Source organism: Leuciscus leuciscus (genome assembly GCF_965113295.1).
Source record: "Leuciscus leuciscus genome assembly, chromosome: 7".
Classification (NCBI taxonomy): Eukaryota; Metazoa; Chordata; class Actinopteri; order Cypriniformes; family Leuciscidae; genus Leuciscus; species Leuciscus leuciscus.
Window position 1 is genome coordinate 43985001 of NC_138731.1, and position 24086 is coordinate 44009086.

Sequence of the window (24086 nt, forward strand, 5' to 3'; positions counted from 1 at the left end):
CCTCAAAAAGTGACAATTTTAACATGCTATATAAAAATATGTGGGATATTTCGAGCTAAAACTTCACACACACACTCTGGGGACATCAGAGACTTATTTTACATCTTGTGAAAAGGGCATTATACCCCCCCCTTTAAAACAACCAGAATCAGATAACATTACATCAGATTAAAAAAAATTTATTGCACATTTGTCTTATTTTACCTTGGCATTGATTGGCACAGATCTGGGTCACGCTTCTGTGTTTCTAACGCAACGGCTGACGGCAAATTTGTCATTTTTCTTCAGACCAACGAACGTAATCAATCTCCTGATATTTTTTTTCCTCTTTAGGAAAGTCATAGAAATGCTTTTATACTCTCAAATAATGTTTGCTGTCATTATCTCCCGTTCACCAAGTTTTCCCAACTATCACGACGACTTCTGAGAATCTCAGAAATGAGAAGAGGGTTCATGACACGCAAAACTAGAATTACATAAAATCAAAGAACAACGAGTTTAAGGGTGAATTAAAAATGTGTTTGGATCTAGTGCAAAAACTGCAGACTTGATGCATGTATTCTGAGTAAAAACAACATTACATCGCTAATATTTCATAAGTTATAGAAATTTGACCAGACTTTTACATTTTTGAAAGGCTCTAAACTGTGAGAAATAGACAAGACTTATATTTTCCAGGGTTTCTGCGAGTCTTATGAAGTCTTGATTTGCCCTTTATGATTTAGCAGTTTATTGTCATAAATATCAAAAATCTAAAAGGTGTGCATCATACATGAGACCTGGGTGAACAATGTACAGTTGGTTTTATGACTGTAAGTCATTGTCTTCAAATGCTATTGAAGTTAGAAACGTTTATGCCAGTGTCGCATGTAATTGTGAGACGGTCCCTAAATATGCGTGCGACAAAAAAGTATAAGAATGCGCTTCATTTTGTCTTTCACTTACAACGCACCCATGTCTTAATGCCAAAGACCGCACTATATCTTTATATGACATTCCTAATTTAAAGTAAAATGTTATTTCTTCTGTCATCTCCATCTCTGCTGTTGCCCAGTCTATGCTACGGTACGGTTACAGTATTGGCCGCTGTGGCTCCCTCATCTCGTGGCCACGACAAATAGATGTTGTTCTCTCACAATATGAAGTCGTGGCCACGAGAAAAATATATCGTTCCCTCAACATATGATCTCGAGGCCACGACATAATGATGTCTTTACCTCAACAAAATGATCTCGTGGCCACGACTTAATATGACGTTCCCACGAGATGATATCACGTTCCCACGAGTTAATATCACGTTCCCACGACTTAATATCACGTTCCCACGAGTTAATATCACGTTCCCACGACTTAATATCACGTTCCCACGAGTTAATATGTTGTGGCCACGACAAAAATAAGTGAACCGAACATGTCCCCTCCCGGTCACCTTATTGACGGCTTGATTTCCCTTCGATATATTCCTTACATTTTCTTTACTTGGTCTTAAAAAAGGTCTATGAAAAGTCCATCTGTGGTGAAATCCAGCTTTTAATGTTGTTTATGTGTCTATGTGGTGTTTTTAATCTGCTTTAAGACAAACCATGTGTAAATTCATAAGTCGACAGCATTGCTGAGTATTTCCTCCTTAAAACTGCAGTGAACCAAAGACAGTCTCAAACACACGCTTTGAAATCGCTGGTGTTTCTGACGTCACAAACTACCTTGTAACCAATCAGATCAACGTGTGATCGTCAACCAGTGGATCTCTGAGCTGAGTGAGTGAGTGGAGGCGGGGCTCATTTGCATATTCATAGAACCGCGAATACTAAATAAGGCAAGGGTGTCGAGTTACATTCAAGATATTTTAAGACATGAACACTTTTTTTTTTTTTTAAGGAAAAAACATATAAATATGTCATTTTGGTGATCAAAGATGAGTTTTAATGGATGAAACTATTGACTACAGAGGGACTTTAAATTTACCTTCACACAACCTGCAGAAACCCAGATGAGTGAACAGATGGAGGACTCCAGGTATTGTAGATCTACTTCATGTTAAAACACACTTGAGTTTCGTGCTTTTCCATGTTTCAATCAGATGATTACCGACTTGTGATCTGGTATCAGTGTAAAATGACCGAATGCACATTTTCAAGACATGGGACTTGAAATTCCAGTCAACAGACCTAGAGGGCCTGAAAACAACAACCTCATCAAACAAGTATTTTTATTTTGCTCAACTGGAGAATATAATTCACAGCCCAGATAATAAACCTGTAAAAGCAACATAAAGCAGATTAATGAGAGTTATGATCACCAGTTGTGTCCGAAATAAACTCCTATACCCTTATCTAGGGCAGTGGTTCCCAACCTTTTTTTGTCTGAGACCCCCTTTTTCCCAAGAAAACATTTTAGGGCCCCCCTTCACATTTAATTATATTATCGCTCTTGTAAGCTTGCAGCAAGGATGACAGAATATGTTGTTTTCAAACAAACGGTATGTTTACTATAAACAGATATGTTTATGCACAAATAATAGCCTACAATATTGAAAATACAATAACAAAAACATTAGTAGGCCCTTTGTAATTTAAAAATGTAAGCCTAGGAGTAGCCTATACATTTGCCCTATTTTAAATGCAATAACAAAAATATCAGTATTCACACTTGTGTGGTAAAAAAAGAATGAATATAGGCTATTACTAAATGACTTCTGTCTGGGGCCTCAATACTTGCATGTTATTTGTGAGGCTTTATTTTTTAGGCTTTTGGCGCTATAGCGAGAGATAATAAACTTGCGTTTATTAACAGAATAATGCGTCTTTCTGAAGAACATTGTAGCCGGAACTACTTCTCTCTCTGTGTGCGCTTATGACGAGTCACGCAGGTGCTGGGCTACTCCGCAGCGGCAGCGATCCGAACCAGGGTAAAATAGTCCCAATGTAATCACTTATTATAGGTGTACCATAGTGATTCAGGATAAGACAAAAACACGGTTTGGAAAATGGATTCATGATTAACTCGCTCATTATATAAATTTTGAACAGAAAAAAGTTAAGGACTTTTATTTAATGCAAATTGCTCGCTGAGGCCCCCTTGTGGGCCGCGACCCCCCTGTTGGGAACCGATGATCTAGGGCACTATTTGAGGACACAGCCATTTGTAGTGGTGTCCAAAACCACAGGGGACATAATCAAGTGCACATGATCAATCCCATAATGCACCTCAATAACAATAAAATGAGCGTTTTCAAATCGATTCTATTTATAGCGCTGTGAACATCATCAGGTACTCCGCTAAGCTGACGCAGGGAACGTGTTTATTCAGCAACTGCAACTTTTGCTCGTAATGATTACAATATAAGGATGATGATCGTTTTGAATGGCGACCCAAGTTGACGTCATCTGAATTCTTCGGCCTGAAAACATCGCAAAGGCTGGATCTTCCTTTCACTGAATGACCTTCGTACTTCGTACTCCTCATTTTCATCCAACCATTCATCTAGTATTAGTGGAGACATGTAGGGAATGGTGAACACTAGTGTTAGTGTGCAGCGCCATCTTGTGTCGACATCAGGAATGACAGAACCGTGATTGAACTCCTTCACACATAACCGTCATAAAGTCACCATGAAATCAATTTTTACAAAGGATTTCCATTTATATAAAAAACTGCAATGTTTCAAAATAAATAAAATTGGTCAGTTTTAATTTCATGGTCACTTCGAGTACAACAGACATACAGTAAATCAAATATGAGGCTTGGGTTTTGTCTTTTTATAATTTTTTTCATAACATTTCAAAGTTCTACATTCTATAACGCTTTAAATAGCCTGTGGTTTCAAAGCAGCTTCAAGATTATTGCTTTATTTTGTGTATTTCACTTACATAATGCGTTCTGGGAAGGTTCTCTTTAGGTTATAGAATAAACCTAAAAAATAAGGAACGTTCTGGGAAGACTCACTTTATGTTATAAATTAAAATCTAAGAATAATTTGTAAGGAACGTTCTGGGAAGGTTCTCTTTCGGTTATAAAATGCAATCTCTACAGAGGTTCCCCAAAAACCATATGAGAACGTTAGGGGAACGTTCTGTGTTTGCTGGGTAACTGCTACTTTTTTCTATCAATTTTGACTCTTTTCTCACAATTGAGAGTTTATATCCACTGATATGATTTATATAGATCAATATATAGATCTATTAATGTAAACAGACCAGTCACAGTCAGTGTTTATACTTCACAATTCAGTGAGAAGATGCGAATGAATCGATGGCGCCAGAAATCCCAGAATGCTTCACTCTCTGCCCTGTCAGGCGCGATCAAGCCTGTCCTTGCAAATTGTTTTATTTTCACGAAATCCATTTGTAGGAACTGTTCCTATATAAGTTACACAAGAGCCGAGCACACTTTTGATGCTCTTCGTTTGTGTTTTTGGTGAGAATATTTCCACACGGATTCCTGTCAGTAACTTTGCGGAGTGACGCTGTTGTTGACGCGTTGCTATGGTGACGAGGCGCTCATGTTCACGCGCCTGTTGCTGGACCGGCTGAAGATCATCATCATCATCACCATCATCATCATCATCATCCTCGGGATTTATGGATCATTATGAGGTTATTCGACAGGTCGGGCAAGGCGCGTTCGGGAGCGCGCTTCTGGTCAAACACCGACACGGAGACGATGAGCTGCTTTACGTCATCAAAGAGATTCACCTGAGACAGGTAAAGTTCACGAGCCTTCAGTCGGACACACTTCACACCTTCTTTCTTTTCTTTTTTCTGTAAAGCTGTTTCGAAACTATACAAATAAACTTGGATTGAATCCGATCATGAACAATTCTTCAACATTCATATGGAATTTTTTCAGATTTTGGAGAAAAAGTTTGACTTTTGTTTTTGACGATTTGCTTTTGTAAGTCGCTTTGCTAAATGCATAAAAGTTGTGAACATGAGGAAACAGTGTGGATTTACTTTTAAACAGCATCATATAGATATAAGTTTAGCATGAGTAGGATGATTAATCATCAGACAAAATGAGTTATTAAAGGAAATAAATAGAAACATTTGCTAATTTAGTTGTTATAAAGAAAAATGTCAAATATTAAAAGGGGGTAAGATCTGGATCAGCTTTTACACATGTAACGTTACATTTCAGACGTCTTCGCTTCATCTAATTCGAAATACTGAATAAAAAGCCAATTAATTACAGAAATGATCACAAAAATAATAACACTAGTAGTAACAAATCTGGATGGCTCATCTTACCCCAAAGGGTTTCATTTGAGCTTGTTACCTCAAAATAAAAACTATAACTTTTACTCCACAGAACTGTTTACAGTTAACAGGCTATAAAATTAAAACATTGATTCTGAATTAAATTGTTCAGATACTCACCAGTTTGGCAATGACAGCAGGAACAAACAGAACTCTTACAGCTGTTATAATGTGTCCTTTAATACTAGAATGACTGATGTGGGATGAGCGCTGGATTTATGGGATCTGGGAATAGAGAACAGGAGAAAATGTCTGTGTGTCTCAGTTGTGTGTGTGTCTCTGTCTCAGTTGTGTGTGTGTCTCTACCTCAGTTGTGTGTGTGTGTGTGTGTGTGTGTGTGTGTGTGTGTGTGTGTGTGTGTGTGTGTGTGTCTGTCTCAGTTGTGTGTGTGTGTGTATGTGTCTCTATCTCAGTTGTGTGTGTGTGTGTGTGTGTGTCTCTGTCTCTGTCTCAGTTGTGTGTGTGTGTGTGTGTGTGTGTGTGTGTGTGTGTGTGTGTGTGTGTGTGTGTCTCTATCTCAGATGTGTGTGTGTGTGTGTGTGTGTCTCAGTTGTCTGCTCGGGATAAGGACGCCTCCAGAAAGGAAGTGATTCTTCTCTCCAGAATGAAACATCCAAACATCGTGGCGTTTTATAAGTCCTTCTACGGTCAGTGCGCTGCGTCTGTCCTGATCTATTCTTCAGAGTGTGTGTGATATAGATTAGATTAAATACAGTAGCCTCAATTAAACAGGCTTTTTAAGCCAGTTTTCTGAACAAACGTTCTTCCAGTAACATTAAAAGAACGTTTGTTCAAAGTTATCTGGTATTTAATAATGTTCTCAAATTTTAGGACAAAAATAATTCATTGAAGTTTTTTATAAATGTTACTACTTGTTTCGGAATGTTGAGAGAACATTCCAAAGTAACGTTCTCATAATATTTGCAAAATTCTAAAATGGAATGTTCGCTTAACATTCATAAAACCAGGAGAAAACACGGATGTTGTGAACGTTCATTCAGAAATAATGTTTTTATAACTTAATGGAAATGTAAGCTGGGAGATTCGTTTAAATCTCAACACCATCCTGCTGGATATGAACACACACTGATGTGTTGTGTGTTTGTGTGCGCGATCCAGACAGGAATAACCTCTACATCCTGATGGAATACTGTGACGCCGGTGATCTGATGAACAGGATCAAGATGCAGAGAGGAAAGCCCTTCACAGAGCAGCAGGTCAGGCCTTCACACACACTTCAGTGTCTTTGTTACATGTACTTACCGTAGTAATAACACAGTAAATTATGCATAATTACATGCAACTAACCCTCAACCAAACCCTAATCCTACCCTAACCCTACAGTAAGTACATTTAGTTGCTTAATATTACTCAGTACTTACATATATAATTACACTGTAACAGTGACACCTTAAAATAAAGTGTAACCAAACTGCCATATAGATATTTTTAATATTAGCTCATAATTTGGCTGCAGGTTTATTAGGCTGCTGTCACTTTAAGACCTGACGCGCGGATCCATTAGCGGCCGTTCACATATCGCGCATAATAGTCCAGTCATTTTATGAAAAAAGGTTGAACAAAACAGAAGCAAACAAAACTGATTTTGCATCCTCAATATGTCCTGAGTTTGAAAAAAAAAAAACCCCAAACCCCATCTCTGCAATAATAATTAATAAAGGCTGGTTGGTTTCTATACCCAGCTATACCCAGTGTTTAGACCTGTTGTGGTATTTATGCAAATTAGCACATCTGTAATTAGATTATGCACCGTTTGTCCATGTTAACAAACAATTTCAAAAAACTCGTAATACATTTTTTGTTTGTCTTGATGTAAGTAATCAACTCAGTAATTTTCATGGTGATATCTAACGGTAAAATTTTTTACCCTATTAGAAAAAGAATGAATAGGCGTATGAATAGGCTATATTTCAAAACTTTTATGGGGATTTTGCTCTGTTTAGTAAATCTGGCTCTCAATGTGTTGGTGTGTGTTTCAGATTGTGGACTGGTTTGTTCAGATCTGTCTGGGACTGAAGCACATCCACGACAGGAAGGTTCTGCACAGAGACATTAAAGCTCAGGTACTGTTAGACACACGTGACCAGTGTTGGGGAAAGTTACTTTAAAAAAGTAATCCATTACAATATTGTGTTACTTAGTTACTTTTTTAGAAAAGTAATGCGTTCTGTTACTTTTGCATTACCTTTTTTCCACCTGAGCTGGGCAAAAAAAGTTATATTTTTTGCCACATGTAAAGACCCTTTCACACCGAAAGTGAAATAATAATCCTCAGACTGAAGGAAATGCAGATTCACGCGTGTTCAGTAGAGGGCGCCGCTCAAACAAACCTTTCAGCCGCTGTTATTCTGGAGAACAGAAGAAGAAGATGCAGGAGGAGAGAGTTTAACACTTACTTTACCAATAAAAACTATAAAAAATCTATAGTAATTTTTGCTTATGGTTTAACTGAATAATCGAAGGTCAGGAGCAAGTACATTTGGTCAATAAAGTGAGATTAAATGTATGTTTTATTTAACAGATTTAGTTATTGGAGGTTTGCATAGATTCTGCCTTTCACTGATTTTATTCATTTTAAGGAACACTGAATATTTTTTGTGCGAGTGAGACGAGTAAATGCACGCTCATATTTAGTCTAGAACTACAATAACCATCATGTTCACACACACACACACACACACACACACACACACACACACACACACACACACACACCTCTGCACTTCAACTTGTCTCAACATTGGGACAGAAGAGCTGTCAGTCAATAAATGAGAAAAAGTAACTTGCATTTCTTATTTGAAAAAGTAACTCAGGATATTTTGTTGTAAAATTTAAAAGTAATGCGTTAGTTACTTTAAAAAGTAATCTGATTACATAACTCAAGTTACTTGTAATGAGTTTCCCCCAACACTGCACGTGACCATCTGATGATGTCAGTGTTTGATCCTGTGCTCTAGAACATCTTCCTCACTCAAGGAGGACTGAAAGTCAAACTGGGAGATTTTGGCATCGCACGAATGTTGAACAAGTGAGTCTGATGTTGATTTCTTTGGTGGTGTGTGTAATTTCCTCCTGCACTGATGTTCTTCTGGATGTGTGTGTTGGGCAGCACCATGGATCTCGCCAGAACCTGCGTCGGGACGCCGTACTATCTCTCTCCAGAGATCTGCGAGAACAGACCGTACAACAACAAGACGTAGGTAGAGCATCTGTGTGTTCAGCTCTTCATCTTCATCTTCATCTTCGGTTCTGTGTGTGATTGGTCTTCCTGAACTCATGTGTCCTGCAGGGACATCTGGTCTCTTGGCTGTGTCCTCTATGAGCTCTGCACACTGAGACATCCAGTGAGTACATCGCTTTTACACTGAGATGAGGATCTTTATGTCCTCTAAACTCTCTCACGTAAGGTTTCATTATGCTACTTCAAAACGTTCATCATATAAAGAAATCGTGACGTCTATAAAAACGACTTGGATTAAAGGGATAGTTCACCCAAAAATGAAAATTAGCCCATGATTTACTCGCCCTCAACTCATCCTAGGTGTAGATGATATTCTTCTCTCAGACAAATACAATCAGAGCTATATAAAAAAATGTCCTGGCTCATAAAAGTGCATCTATCCATCATTAAAGTGCATCTATCCATCATTAAAGTGCATCTCTCCATCATAAAAGTGCGTCTGTCCATCATTAAAGTGCATCTATCCATCATAAAAGTGCATCTATCCATCATTAAAGTGCATCTATCCATCATTAAAGTGCATCTATCCATCATTAAAGTGCATCTATCCATCATTAAAGTGCATCTATCCATCATAAAAGTGCATCTATCCATCATTAAAGTGCATCTATCCATGATAAAAGTGCATCTATCCATCATTAAAGTGCATCTATCCATCATTAAAGTGCATCTATCCATCATTAAAGTGCATCTATCCATGATAAAAGTGCATCTATCCATGATAAAAGTGCATCTATCCATGATAAAAGTGCATCTATCCATCATTAAAGTGCATCTATCCATCATTAAAGTGCATCTATCCATCATTAAAGTGCATCTTGAAACATGTGTCAGATGTGTGTGTGTGTGTGTGTGTGTGTGTGTGTGTGTCCCACAGTTTGAGGGCAGTAATTTAAAGCAGCTGGTGTTGAGGATCTGTAGGGGGCGCTATAATCCAGTGTCTCAGCGCTACAGTGATGAACTTCGACTTCTGCTGAACCAGCTGTTCAAGATCAGTCCTCGAGACCGGCCATCAGCGAACACACTCCTCAGACGACCATTACTGCAGGCTCAGATCAGCAAACACCTCGACATACAGGTACGACAACACCTGACAGTTTACGCAAAGGGTTAGTTCACTCAAAAATGAAAATTAGCCCATGATTTACTCTCCCTCAAGTCATCCTAGGTGTATATGACATTCTTCTTTCAGATGAATACAATCAGAGTTATATAAAAAAAATGCCCTGGCTCTTCCAAGCTTTATAATGAGAGATAATGGCCGTTTCTGTTTTGTCCATCAAAGTGCATCCATCCATCATAAAAGTGCATCTATCCATCATAAAAGTGCATCTATCCATCATAAAAGTGCATCCATCCATCATAAAAGTGCATCTATCCATCATTAAAGTGCATCTATCCATCATAAAAGTGCATCTATTCATCATAAAAGTGCATCCATCCATCATAAAAGTGCATCTATCCATCATTAAAGTGCATCTATCCATCATAAAAGTGCATTAAAGTGCATCTATCCATCATTAAAGTGCATTAAAGTGCATCTATCCATCATTAAAGTGCTCCACACAGCTCCGGCGGGTTAATAAAGGCCTTCTGAAGTGAAGCGATGAGTTTGTGTGAGCGTCCTATTGTTTGATTTTCCCAGAAGAGTCAGAGGTTCTCTGGATGTGGTTTAAAAATGTGTTTTTGTGTTTAAGGTTTTGAGAAAGTGAGTGATGGTTTTAAGAAATCTGTTTTAGCTATTCAGAAAAACTGTAATAGTTTTCATATATATGGTCCATTTCATATTTAATCATTTTTTCATTAATCATTTTAATCAATCATTAAATATTTCATATTTAATCATTTTCATGTATGTCACATTTGATCTTTTATTCATTAATAATTTCAATTAATCATTAAATATTTATATTTAATCATTTTCATTTATATGCACCAATATAGCAATACATGAACTGCAATATTGACCTACAGATATTTAATATATGAAAAGTGATATAAAGCTGCACTTTCTTTTCCATTTCATGTCAGTTGCTGGAGGACGAGTTTAGTCACACAGTTCTTCACGGACACACACCAGCGGCACCTAAAGCCACACACAACACAGGTGTGAGTGAGTGAGTGAGTGAGTGAGTGAGTGAGTGAGTGAGTGAGTGAGTGAGTGAGTGAGTGAGTGAGTGAGTGAGTGAGTGAGAGTGTGAGTGAGTGAGTGAGTGAGTGAGAGTGTGAGTGAGTGTGAGAGAGTGAGTGAGTGAGTGAGTGAGTGAGTGAGTGAGTGAGTGAGTGAGTGAGTGAGTGAGTGAGTGAGTGAGAGAGTGAGAGTGAGTGAGTGAGTGAGAGAGAGTGTGAGAGAAAGTGAGTGAGAGAGAGAGAGAGAGAGTGAGTGAGAGAGAGAGTGTGTGTGTGTGTGTGTGTGTGTGTGTGTGTGTGTGTGCGTGCGTGCGTGAGAGTGAGTGAGTGAGTGAGTGAGTGAGTGAGTGAGAGAGAGTGTGAGTGAGTGAGTGAGTGAGTGAGTGAGTGAGTGAGAGAGTGAGTGAGAGAGTGTGAAAGAGTGAGAATGTGAGAGAGTGAGTGAGTGAGAGAGTGAGTGAGTGAGAGTATGAGAGTGAGTGAGAGAGAGAGAGTGAATGAGAGTGAGAGAGAGTGAATGAGAGTGAGAGAGAGTAAATGAGAGTGTGAGAGAGTGAGTGAGTGAGTGAGTGAGTGAGAGTCTGAGAGAGAGTGAGTGAGTGAGTGAGTGAGTGAGTGAGTGAGAGTCTGAGAGAGAGAGAGTGAGAGTCTGAGAGAGAGTGAGTGAGTGAGTGAGAGAGTGAGAGTCTGAGAGAGAGTGAGTGAGTGAGTGAGTGAGTGAGTGAGAGAGAGAGTAAATGAGAGTGTGAGAGAGTGAGTGAGAGTGAGTGAGTGAGTGAGTGAGTGAGAGTCTGAGAGTCTGAGAGAGTGAGTGAGTGAGAGAGTGAGAGTCTGAGAGAGAGTGAGTGAGTGAGTGAGATAGAGAGTGAGTGAGAGAGTGAGTGAGAGAGTGAGAGAGTGAGTGAGTGAGTGAGTGAGTGAGTGAGTGAGTGAGTGAGTGAGTGAGTGAGTGAGTGAGTGAGTGAGTGAGTGAGTGAGTGAGTGAGTGAGTGAGTGAGAGTGAGTGAGTGAGTGAGTGAGTGAGTGAGTGAGTGAGTGAGTGAGTGAGTGAGTGAGTGAGTGAGTGAGTGAGTGAGTGAGTGAGTGAGTGAGTGAGTGAGTGAGTGAGTGAGTGAGTGAGTGAGTGAGTGAGTGAGTGAGTGAGTGAGTGAGTGAGTGAGTGAGTGAATGAGAGAGAGTGAGTGAGTGAGTGAGTGAGTGAGTGATAGTGAGAGAGAAAATGAGTGAGAGAGTGAGTGAGTGAGTGAGATAGAGAGAGAGTGAGTGAGGGAGTGAGTGAGAGTCTGAGAGAGAGTGAGTGAGTGAGATAGAGTGAGTGAGTGAGTGAGTGAGAGTGTGTTTGTGAGTGAGTGAGAGTGTGTGTGTGTGTGTGTGTAGACTACAACATTCAGTAAATTAAGCAGAATGTGTTGTCTGGTGTCCTGAAGTGTATCGTGTGAAAGTGACCTGGTTTATCTGGCATTTCTAAAGATCCGGTGGAATATAAAGCCGTCCTGAGACCTCCTGTCATCAAACCGCCACAGAGACCCGAGCAGAGACACAACAGAGCCAAAGCACAAGTGAGTTTTCATATAAAGACATTGACGTCGTTTGATCTTTGAGCTTCACATTACTAGTGCTGTGAGTCATGTGACTGCACCTTAAAGGGAACCTATTGTACCCATTTATATAGTCTTGAGTTTGTTTTTAGGCTCTACTAAAATAGGCTTTCACAATTCAATATTCAAAAAACACATTATTTTCCTCATATTCTCCATTGTTGCAGCTCCTCTCTTCCCAGTCTGTCAGTAACGCTCTGTTAAAGTCCCTGTAAAGTCAAAATTAAGTATGTGTTCTGAGTTTGTCACACCACAGAAAAATGCGTTATTAGCCACCCAGCCAAATTTGAATGAAAAAAAAAGCCGGCAAGTACATAAAATAAGCTATCAAAATCTTGAAAAAATGAGCAGGAGTCTCTGCTCTCAAACGCTGGGGGCGTGTCCACTGGCTGCGCTGAAACCACGCCCACTCGCTACCTACCGGAATGGATGCTCCTAGCAGCTTAATTGTTTTTACAAAGCCATACATGTTCGAGCCTTTTTACAGTCTATGGTTCGAGCCTGGACTACCTACTATAATTATAACATAAGCACACAAGGCAACTTACACTCATTGGTGGGCACGCACTGCCAACGATGGCACCAGTTGTCGGCGCGACGGGAGGATGAAGGCCGAGGCGAGAGATAGTCGGCTCGGCCCCATTCACCAGTAACAGCGGGCTATCAGTGAATCCCAGTTGTCTCCGACGAAAGTTTATAAAACTATCCTGTGTAAAATGATAACTACAGAGGCAGGTTTTGGCGGTGATCCTCAGCTCTCCATCAAGGTGGCTCTTCACAAAATTAATCCACCTCTTGTTGATGTGATACGTTAGTTTTTCGGAAATTTAAATAAGGACACTGATCTGTTTTGTACGTGATCGCATCCAGGTTACATGCATTTCCGTGATGAGGCATAGCTAGCTAGCAAACTGTAGGCTGTAGTAACCATAGATATCATATAAACTCGCGATCGGCAAACTGATGTGAATGTGCTCTATTTGTATTGTTAGGGGAGGGGACAGCGTCAGGGGCTCCAGTGCGTCATCAAGTAGGGGCGTGTCCAGGAGCTCAGGGGCTTCAGTGCGTCATCGAGCCCCCGTTTTAGCCTCGCCCAAAAAATCCGGAACACAGCAATGGTGAAAAACTGTTTAACGGTCTAACTCCACAATTCAGTACTTCACAGTTCACAGTCTTTGTAATATGTTTTAGCAAAACATTTCTAACATTTCTAATGTGTTTAGAATTTTTTTTTTAGAATTGCCTTTACAGGGACTTTAACTTCCTGTCTCTATGAAGCCCCTCCTTCTGAAAAGCACACTGTGCTCTGATTGGTCGGCTGGATCAGTGTGTTGTGATTGGTCGAGCTCTTCGAGTGTGTTTGGGAAATGTCCCGCCCCTTACCATAACCACCAGTTTCAACACACTACTAACTAACTCAACCAGGCCCCGCCCCTTTATTCTGCATTTGAATTATTATAATAAGGAATATTGTGACGTGTTCGTTCCAGGAAGAAACTCAACAGCTGCGGTTTCTTCATTAGGGCGATCGGGCGACGCACAGAGTTACGCTAGCAGTCAGCCTCTGGATATAGTCCAATCAGCGCCAAGTCACGTTCTGTGGAGTACCGCCTCTTTTTGGGCGATTTCACTATGGCCGAAAATCTCCCAGAGTGTTCCCACAGACTTACATTCAAAGATTTTTTTTTTCGAACTGCAGGCACTGCAATGCATTCTCTACGGGTTCCGGGAGGGCTCGCACTAACGTGCTTTCGTCATCATACGTAAACTTCACTTGTGCAGCGATTGGTGGAAACAAATATACCTCTAATAATATTTAGCCATAAGCTGAAGTGACATCCAATAATTTCCTCAGTGCATAACTTACATTTCACGGACATATTCTCCATCTGTAAATGTTAGAAAGTCAATATTTCCAGTTTGCTGTCATGAGTGGTCGAGTTTTCTGCACGCTAAACTTCTGTGAACGAGCGCCGCCGCGTGCATGCGCACCGAACAGACGGAGCGCAATAGAAGAGGAGCGCAATTATTCTGACTAAAATATACATTAGCACTAAATTATAAATATATTTAGCTAAAATATTTGTTGTTGAATATTTGTTGTTGTTGGTGAACATAAATGTGCTAGAGAATTTCAAACCTTCATGTGTATTTTTATGATATTAGCTTTTTTTAAGCTTAGTAAATTTAACTACTTCTTTAAAAAGCATTATTTTGTTTTTAGATTGTAATGTTGCAATGTTAGAATGTAATGTGATTTGATGTGATTTTTTGGATAGACTGCAGATAGACAGCAAGGTTACACTATGTTTGTTTTTAGAACCTTCAATATGAACATTGTTTGTTGGACAATATTGATCAGGATATTAAATATAAAAAACAAAATTAAATACAGTTTTTTTTTATTCAAATAGAAAACTAATAATTAAATACTCAGATTATACCATACATCGCCATTTAGCCCAAAAATTCTGATTTATTTGCCAATTGGCTATTTCCCAACCCTACCGGCTGAAGTTTTAGCTAAACTTTAGGCTAATGATAGCCACATTATTATCACTGTTAAATTGTTATTTAACAATTAGCCTACATTCAGTCCTGGATTAATAATTCAGTTTGTTGCGCCCCCCCAAATTTTTTTAGCACCAGCCGCCACTGAAACTCAAGACTAAAATGGAGGCGTTTCAGGGACTTTCAGGGACGCTAGAGGGACTTTTTCCTGCTCAAACAGCAACATTACACACTTAAGACAGATGAACATGCAGAAAAGCAGAACACAAGCCCTTTAAGATACATGATAGGCTATTAGATGAGATGAAAATAGCTGAGTCTAACAAAAGATATACTGAATTAATCAAATAAATGTTTTTGTCTCTCCTCCGTCTATCAGGAAATAAAACCTCGATTTCCTGCTGTGTTTGAAAACCCGATTGCGTTTAAACCTTGTGTTGATCATGAGCGCCGGTGGAACGGGCCGGTCGAGCGTCAGGAGCGTCAGGAACGTCAGGAACATCAGGAACCGGTGGAGGATCATGACACACAAACACTGGAGCCCTACAAACTGTGAGACACTCGAAACCAAATCCTCTTTACTGGAGCTCTTATCGATTCATCTGTGACCTTACTCTAAAGAAAAGAAACTAATGTCTTTATATTCTCTGAAACAACTGTGTGTGTGTGTGTGTGTGTGTGTGTGTGTGTGTGTGTGTGTGTGTGTGTGTGTGTGTGTGTGTGTGTGTGTGTGTGTGTGTGTGTCTGTGTGTCTGTGTGTGTCTGTGTGTGTGTGTGTTTTCAGTGTCGCTAGGGCGAGAGATGAGTATCTTCAGAGGAGACGGGAAGCCCATCAGTATAAACTCAGAGCTCAGAAACAACTGGTGTGTGTCACTGAACACAAGTTATCATTCACCAAACCTTTGCTTTTTCATGCACTGGGCAGTTTGGGTCTATTTTGTATGGAAGCTTGTTTCCGCCACAGAATGAAAAAATTTAAAAAAACTTTTTATCTCACAATTGTGACTTTTCTTCTCACAATTGCATGATATAAAGTCAGAATTGCGTGTTATAAAGTCAGAAATTTGATATAAACTCGCAAAAAGTAGTTTTTTTCCTTAGAATTGGACTTTATAACACAGTTCTGAGAAAAGATGTCAGAATCACGTGATATAAACTCGCAATTGTGTGATAAAAAGTCAGAATTGCAAGATATAAAGTCAGAATTGTGTGATATAAAGTCAGAATTGTGTGTTATAAAGTCAGAATTGTGTGATATAAAGTCAGAATTGTGTGTTATAAAGTCAGAATTGTGTGATATAAAGTCAGAATTACGAGATATAAACTCGCAATTGTGAGATAAAAAGTTGCAATTATCTTTTAAAATGTTTTACTCTGTGGCGGACACAAGCGTCCATAATTTTGCTTTCATAACATCATTAAATATGTGTGCGTGTGTGCTGTAATTTACAGCTGTATTTATTTATCTGATATTCATGTATTTCAGTAATATTGAACAGATCTGATGTAGAGTGAAATCATTGATCATTTCTGGTGTTCAGGGTCTCAGACCGTCCACAGCAGATGAAGAGTGTCGGCCGCCCAACGCACAAGAGCATCATGGGAGAAAACCGTCTCAGAGAGGGAAACTGCAGGGACAGGAGGTCAGTGTCGTCACACTCCTATTCATGATCGTTAGATAACGACACCTCAGTGTGCTGAAGGCCTCTGTGTGTGTGTGTGTGTTGCAGGAGTACCTGAAGCAGCTCCAGCGAATCAGAGAGCAGTATCATCATGATGTCAGAGAGATGAGAATGAGAGCAGAGGTCGAGGTACGTGTTCTTGGTTCTGGACGTTGATGAATCAAACACATGTGAGAGTTAGCCCATGATTTACTCGCCCTCAAGTCATCCTATTTGACATTTTTCTTTCAGATGAAAACAATCTGAGTTATATAAAAAAATGTCCTGGCTCTTTCAAGCTTTATAATGGCAGTGGATGGCTGGAGAAAATTTGAAGCCCAAAAAAAGCGCATCCATCCATTATAAAAGTAATCCGTACGACTCCAGGGTTAATAAAGGCCTTGTGAAGCAAAGCCATGCGATTCTGTAAGAAAAATATCCATATATATATAACTTTATAAACTATTATCACTGGCTTTCTGTACACAAGTCTAATTCCGGTCAAAGAGTGACCTCTGACCCAACGCATAAAAAATAACTTCTATTTGTATTAATATTATATATAAATAAATAAATAAATATATATTATATATAGCTAGACAGCTAGATATAAATAGATAGAGAGATATATAATGTATAAATGTATGCATGATTTAAAAAAACTTCCATTTATATATATATAATACCTTATATTTTTATGAATATATTTATGTTAATATATAAAATTATATAAACATTACATTTTTACAATATATTCATAAAACTATATTGTTGTATATATGAAATATATTAAAATATAAATATATAAAAATGCTAATTTACTGAATTTATTCATAAATATATATTGAATATATAATATATCAGTGTTTCTCCAATCAGAAGTTGAAGAGCAGAAAATGTCTAATGATCTTTTACCAGAAATAAAAACACCAGATGTGTTCAGCTGCCGCCGGATGGGTTTCTTGTTTAAAGACGTGTTTAATTCACAATTTTTATTTTTTTTAAAAAATTTTAGCCACTTTGAAATCAGTTCATGAAAATAAATCCAGAGATGATTTATACAGAAATGAAATTACTGTTTTGAGAAAAAAACATGAACATTTGTGATGCGTATGATAATAAATCAGACGTGGAGATCCTGTGACGCTGATGAACTGATGATGAGTGTGATGATGTTCTCAGGACAGAGGAACAGACTTACTGAGGAAGAACAGAGACACACACACACGTGGGAAAGAGCAGCAGGTACAAACACACACACACACAAAACACACGCTGACGAGACACACACTCCTGTTTGACCGCTCCGACACGCATGTGTTTCAGAGAGGAATCACGTTTGAGATCAAGCTGAGTGATGAAGAGCACACAGAGATGAAGACTGATGAGGAAGACGAGGAGCCACAGGTGAACTGACTCTCACACACTTAGTGTTACTTGTGTGTTACAATATAACGTTACCTTCTAAACAAGTCACTAATTACGTTAGCCAGTTACTTTATGGAAAGTAATGCGTTACATTACCTTTTCCTTGATCTCTTTTTTGATGTGAATGTGGGCTAATATTGATCAGGCGGGATATAAGCATGACGGTTGACCAGGTGTGTGTGTGTGTGTGTGTGTGTGTGTGTGTGTGTGTAACAGGACAAACCCCTGAACGACACACTGATGTTTGAGCGTGGAGAAAACCTCCTCAACGGTCCAGACAGGTCAGAGGAAGAGGAGCAGAAGAAGAGAGCCGGATGGTGTCGAGACGCCGCTGACACTTTACTGAACGCTCTCGAGCGCATGGACGTGACGACAGAGAGTATCTGTGACGCTCAGACAGGTGACACACACACACACACACACACACACACACACTTACTGAACGCTCTCGAGCGCATGGACGTGACGACAGAGAGTATCAGTGACGCTCAGACAGGTGTGACACACACACACACACACACACACACACTTACTGAACGCTCTCGAGCGCATGGACGTGACGACAGAGAGTATCAGTGACGCTCAGACAGGTGACACACACACACACACACACACACACACTTACTGAACGCTCTCGAGCGCATGGACGTGACGACAGAGAGTATCAGTGACGCTCAGACAGGTGACACACACACACACACACACACACACACTTACTGAACGCTCTCGAGCGCATGGACGTGACGACAGAGAGTATCTGTGACGCTCAGACAGGTGACACACACACACACACACACACACACACACACTTACTGAACGCTCTCGAGCGCATGGACGTGACGACAGAGAGTATCTGTGACGCTCAGACAGGTGACACACACACACACACACACACACACACTTACTGAACGCTCTCGAGCGCATGGACGTGACGACAGAGAGTATCAGTGACGCTCAGACAGGTGACACACACACACACACACACACACACACACACACACTTACTGAACGCTCTCGAGCGCATGGATGTGACGACAGAGAGTATCAGTGACACTCAGACAGGTGACACACACACACACACACACACACACACGATGAGATATAACAGTTTCTTAGGATGATTTAATTAAAACTGTGGTAACACTAAAGCCTTTATACTGTATATAATGCATTAATTATGCACTTTATTTGCTCTGATGAATAATTGTAACCACCGTTATAACACAGATATATTCACTGTTACACCTTTAGAAAGTATAATGCATTAAATCATGTGACAAACAACCAATTTCAGATGTAAGAAGTAATCTGGAAATATAATAATGCATTTTAACTTTGGTTACAATTATTTATGAAAAGACACTGCATTATTATGTACATTATGAAAAAAATTATAATGCATTATACATAGAGGCTTTACGTAAAGTCTTAGTGAAATCTTTTGAAAACAATTATATGAGTTTTATGGAGATTATATTGACAGACTTCTTTATGTCGCTTTAACCCTGTAAAGCTTGATCTATGAAATAATAGTCCGAAAAAAACTGCTGGTTTGATGTGTTGATGTGCTGATGTAGTTTCAGAGGAGCAGGAGGAAGGACACAGAAAACACTGGACGAAGCGTTTGCCGGAGACGCTCCTGAACGCTCTCGCTCAAGCACAGCTCACGGGTAAAACCACTTCACTACTGCAGTTCTGCTGAGACTCAAACACTCTCACACTGATCTCACACATTATCTCACACTGATCTCACTCTCACACTGATCTCACACTGATCTCACACATTATCTCACACTGATCTCACACTCACACATGATCTCACACTCTCACACTGATCTCTATGGAAGAAAAATAATGTCAAATGTTTTTGAAATAAAAAGCCTGTTGAATTGCACTACTTGAAAAAAAATAGGCATTGCATTAACCATGCTTGCATTTTAATGCATTGTATTTTTTGGGCTTGCATTTTTATGGGCTGAAATTCAACATGGTTGAATATTTAAGCTGTGAATATTTCAATTAAAAACATTTCAAACACATTTTCATTATTAAAAATTCAATAATCCATATTCACCTTTCATATTTCACTTCCAAAATATTCAAACTGTTTAAAAAATACAACCAATAATATTCAACAGGCAATTTTCGGTCCATTTTATTTTGCTTTGCAAATTCGCTTCCACAAATTCAGTGGTTCAAATTCGACAGTAAATTCAACATTGACGTCCAGGAACTGCAGGAAAAGCAGTAGATTGCCGAGCATACTCTCCATCTGCTGTTAGTCGACCTCACCAGCAGGGGGTGCAAAAGCACGTGTTGAAGACCAGCAACAGTTAGAACAAGTCATTCATTCATAAAACTCATTTACAGCAATGTAAGTGTATTTGTGATTATTATGAAGGCGGTTTTATGTTAAATTCAGTGTCTTCACGGTTACTTTTCCTGTGTAGCCTACATGCAGATGCATGTACCTACCGTGAACAAGATTATAATGTTATTCCCCGATGTGGATACAGATCCAGTGTTACATTTTTGAGGTTGACATATATTTCTCTTGGTTGTTTAGTTGCCTTAACTTTATATTGTGGCGATGTGCTGCATGCAGGCTATTAGGGTTTCCCTGGACATACAAAACTCTTAACGTAGCTAATATAACTAATACAGTGATATTAAAAACCAAACGCAAGTCCGGCTCCAGATGGACTCAGAATAACGCACAAAGCTTAATGCTGAGCGTTTCCCAGTGATAGACTGGCATAAAGTTGGCTTGACGTTGGACATTCGCACATTTAGGGACCGTCTCTAATACGACTTTGGTATACACGTTTCTGTCTTCGATAGCATTTGAATAGAACGACTTACAGTCATAGAACCAACTGTAAAGTGTTCATTTAGTGTCAGGCATACTGCGCACCCTTTAGATTTTTGATTCAAATAAATTAAAGTTTGCTATTGAAGTTAGAAACGTGTATAATGTTGTATGCAACTTTAGAGACGGTCCCTAAATGTGTGAATGTCCAATGTCAAGCCAATTTTACATTTATTAGGCTACATTTAGTCATTTAGCAGACGCTTTTATCCAAAGCGATTTACAGTTCAACTAACAATATGCAAGTGCTATGACTCTTCCCAGTTTAAACTAATGCAATACACGTAGGCTATACTATATACTATACTATATATATATAGAGAGAGAGAGAGAGAAGAGAAGAGAAGAGAAGAGAAGAGAAGAGAAGAGAAGAGAAGAGAAAATAAAGTGTTAGTATTAATTGATCAAGTGTTGATTTTGTGCCAGTATATCACGAAACGCTCTGCATGAAACTTTGCGCGTTAAGTTCATATTCTTAGTCCATCTGCTTGCCTGTAGCCTACAGCCTACATTCCCAATAAGGTGCGAGTTTGGTCTTTTATATCACTGTATTAGTCCATTAATCTACGTTTAGCGTTTTGTCCCGACGGAAGGGGAATCCTTGAGTATGAGGTATTGAGGGAAACCGATTATAATCCTGTTCATTGTAGAGAAAGCTGATGACATGTAGGCTACACAGGGAAAGTAACAATGAAGTTATTGAATGAAACATAAACACACTTTTTGTGTCTTTATCAACTTTTCCGCATATATACTGACCCAGATAATCATTTTCATTTTATGAATGAATGGCTTACTCTAACTGTTGCTCTGGTCTTCGTCAACAACACACACTAGCACCCCCTGCTGGTGAGGTCGACTAACAGCAGATGGAGAGTATGCTCGGCAATCTACTGCTTTTCCTGCAGTTCCTGGATGTCAATGTTGAATTTACTGTCGAATTTGAACCACTGAATTTGTGGAAGCGAATTTGCAAAGTGAAATAAAAGGGACCGAAAAATGCCTGTTGAATATTATAGGTTGTATTTTTAAATAGTTTGAATATTTTGGAAGTGAAATATGAAAGGTGAATATGGATTATTGAATTTTTAATAATGAAAATGTGTTTGAAATGTTTTTAATTGAAATATTCACAGCTTAAATATTCAACCATGTTGAATTTCAGCCCATAAAAATACAAGCCCTAAAAATACAATGCATTAAAATGCAAGCATGGTTAATGTAATGCCTATTTTTTTTTTCAAGTAGTGCAATTCAACAGGCTTTTTATTTCAAAAACATTTGACATTATTTTTCTTCCATAGATCTCACACATGATCTCACACTGATCTCACACTGATCTCACACATGATCTCACACTGATCTCACACTGATCTCATACTGATCTCACACTCTCACACTGATCTCACACAGATCTCACACTGATCTCACACATGATCTCACACATGATCTCACACTGATCTCACACATGATCTCACACTGATCTCACACATGATCTCACACATGATCTCATACTGATCTCACACTCTCACACTGATCTCACACAGATCTCACACTGATCTCACACATGATCTCACATATGATCTCACACTGATCTCACACATGATCTCACACTGATCTCACACATGATCTCACACTCTCACACATGATCTCACACTGATCTCACACATGATTTCACACTGATCTCACACATGATCTCACACATGATCTCACATTGATCTCACACTCTCACACCTGATCTCACACTGATCTCACACCTGATCTCACACATGATCTCACACTGATCTCACACATGATCTCACACTGATCTCACACATGATCTCACACTGATCTCACACATGATCTCACACTGATCTCACACTCTCACACATGATCTCACACTGATCTCACACATGATCTCACACTGATCTCACACATGATCTCACACTGATCTCACACTCTCACACCTGATCTCACAATGATCTCACACATGATCTCACACTGATCTCACACATGATTTCACACTGATCTCACACATGATCTCACACTCTCACACATGATCTCACACTGATCTCACATGATCTCACACTGATCTCACACATGATCTCACACTGATCTCACACATGATCTCACACATGATCTCACATTGATCTCACACATGATCTCACACATGATCTCACATTGATCTCACACTGATCTCACACATGATCTCACACTGATCTCACACTGATCTCACACATGATCTCACACTGTTCTCACACATGAACAACCACTGCGACTGAAATGGGTTCAGTGATGTGACGTGTGTGTTGTTCACATAGAGACGCTGATGTCATCAGATGAGAAGCGCCTGACAGATGAAGAGCGTGATGAGTGTGATGATGAAGAGCGTCTAGAGCCTCGATCAGATGATGAGGACACGTAAGTGACACACACACACACACATGTCTGGTTCACTATCTTTGTGGGGACTCTCCATAGACGCAATGGTTTTTGTACTGTTCAAACTGGATATTCTGTCTCCTTACACTAAACCTACCCATCACACACACACACACACACACACACACACACACGCATATATACGAGGTGTAAAGTCCAGGTTCAGAATGTAAAAGTCCTCCTCAGTATTTTGTTCCAGTCACCTGGATTTGCTAATCATCACAGTTTTTCAGCCAGGAGAACTAATGAGTGAAATCAGCTGGATGAGTTCATGAGTGGAATAAACATATGGCAGGACTTTTACTTTCTGACCCCTGGACTTTACACCTCTCACACACATACACACACTAACCGACCCCTAAACCTACCCATCACATGCACACACACACACACACACACACACACACACACACACACACACACACACACACACACACACACACACACACAAACCCTACCCATCACACAAAACTTTCTGCATTTTTACATTTTCAAAAAACTCATTCTGTATGATTTATAAGCTTTTGTACCCACGGGATCCGCTGGCTGGTCCCTCAATGTAATATAAACCTGTACACACACACACACACACACACACAGATGTTTGAGACACCCTGACTGACGTCTGCTTCCCATCAGGAACTTTGAGGATTCGGAGGACGAGCTGAGAGAAGAGGTGTCCGACTCCATGAGGAACCTCTTCATCGTCACACAGGAGAAGGACGAGCACACACACACCGATGACCCGACACAGGAAACACAGGAGAATGACGAGCACACACACACCGATGACCCGACACGGGAAACACAGGAGAGAGTGAACAGCAGCGCAGAGGAAGATTCCCAGAAAACCACGGTGGAATGAAGGAATCCTCCTTTCTTTCTTTTGTTACTCAAGCTGCTATATATATTCTAATGTAGAATGCGGTGTGTTATTTCTTGATAACCACT

The 24086-nt window shown here is 39.5% G+C and overlaps 1 protein-coding gene across 1 annotated transcript; it reads left to right on the forward strand.

Annotated features, from left to right (window-relative positions):
• Nucleotides 1-3143: 3143 nt before the first annotated feature.
• On the forward strand, nt 3144-24076 carry LOC309502326 (serine/threonine-protein kinase Nek5). Its single transcript, XM_082174685.1, has 20 exons — nt 3144-4703; nt 5806-5902; nt 6375-6472; nt 7256-7339; nt 8234-8304; nt 8386-8472; nt 8566-8620; nt 9395-9595; nt 10549-10624; nt 12118-12206; nt 15136-15308; nt 15541-15619; nt 16298-16399; nt 16487-16567; nt 17600-17662; nt 17744-17824; nt 18062-18245; nt 19423-19515; nt 23015-23114; nt 23775-24076. The coding sequence occupies exons 1-20, from the start codon at nt 4581-4583 to the stop codon at nt 23998-24000; spliced, it is 2163 nt and encodes a 720-aa protein (XP_082030811.1). The 5' UTR covers nt 3144-4580; the 3' UTR covers nt 24001-24076.
• The last annotated feature ends 10 nt before the right edge of the window (nt 24077-24086 follow it).

Excerpts from the sequence above, each read along its gene's own strand:
- LOC309502326 (XM_082174685.1), top strand. The coding sequence starts at position 4,581 with ATGGATCATTATGAGGTTATTCGACAGGTCGGGCAAGGCGCGTTCGGG. Across the intron at positions 12,207-15,135 it reads ACAACAGAGCCAAAGCACAA|GAAATAAAACCTCGATTTCC; the intron begins GTGAGTTTTCAT and ends TCCGTCTATCAG. Across the intron at positions 18,246-19,422 it reads TATCTGTGACGCTCAGACAG|TTTCAGAGGAGCAGGAGGAA; the intron begins GTGACACACACA and ends GTGCTGATGTAG.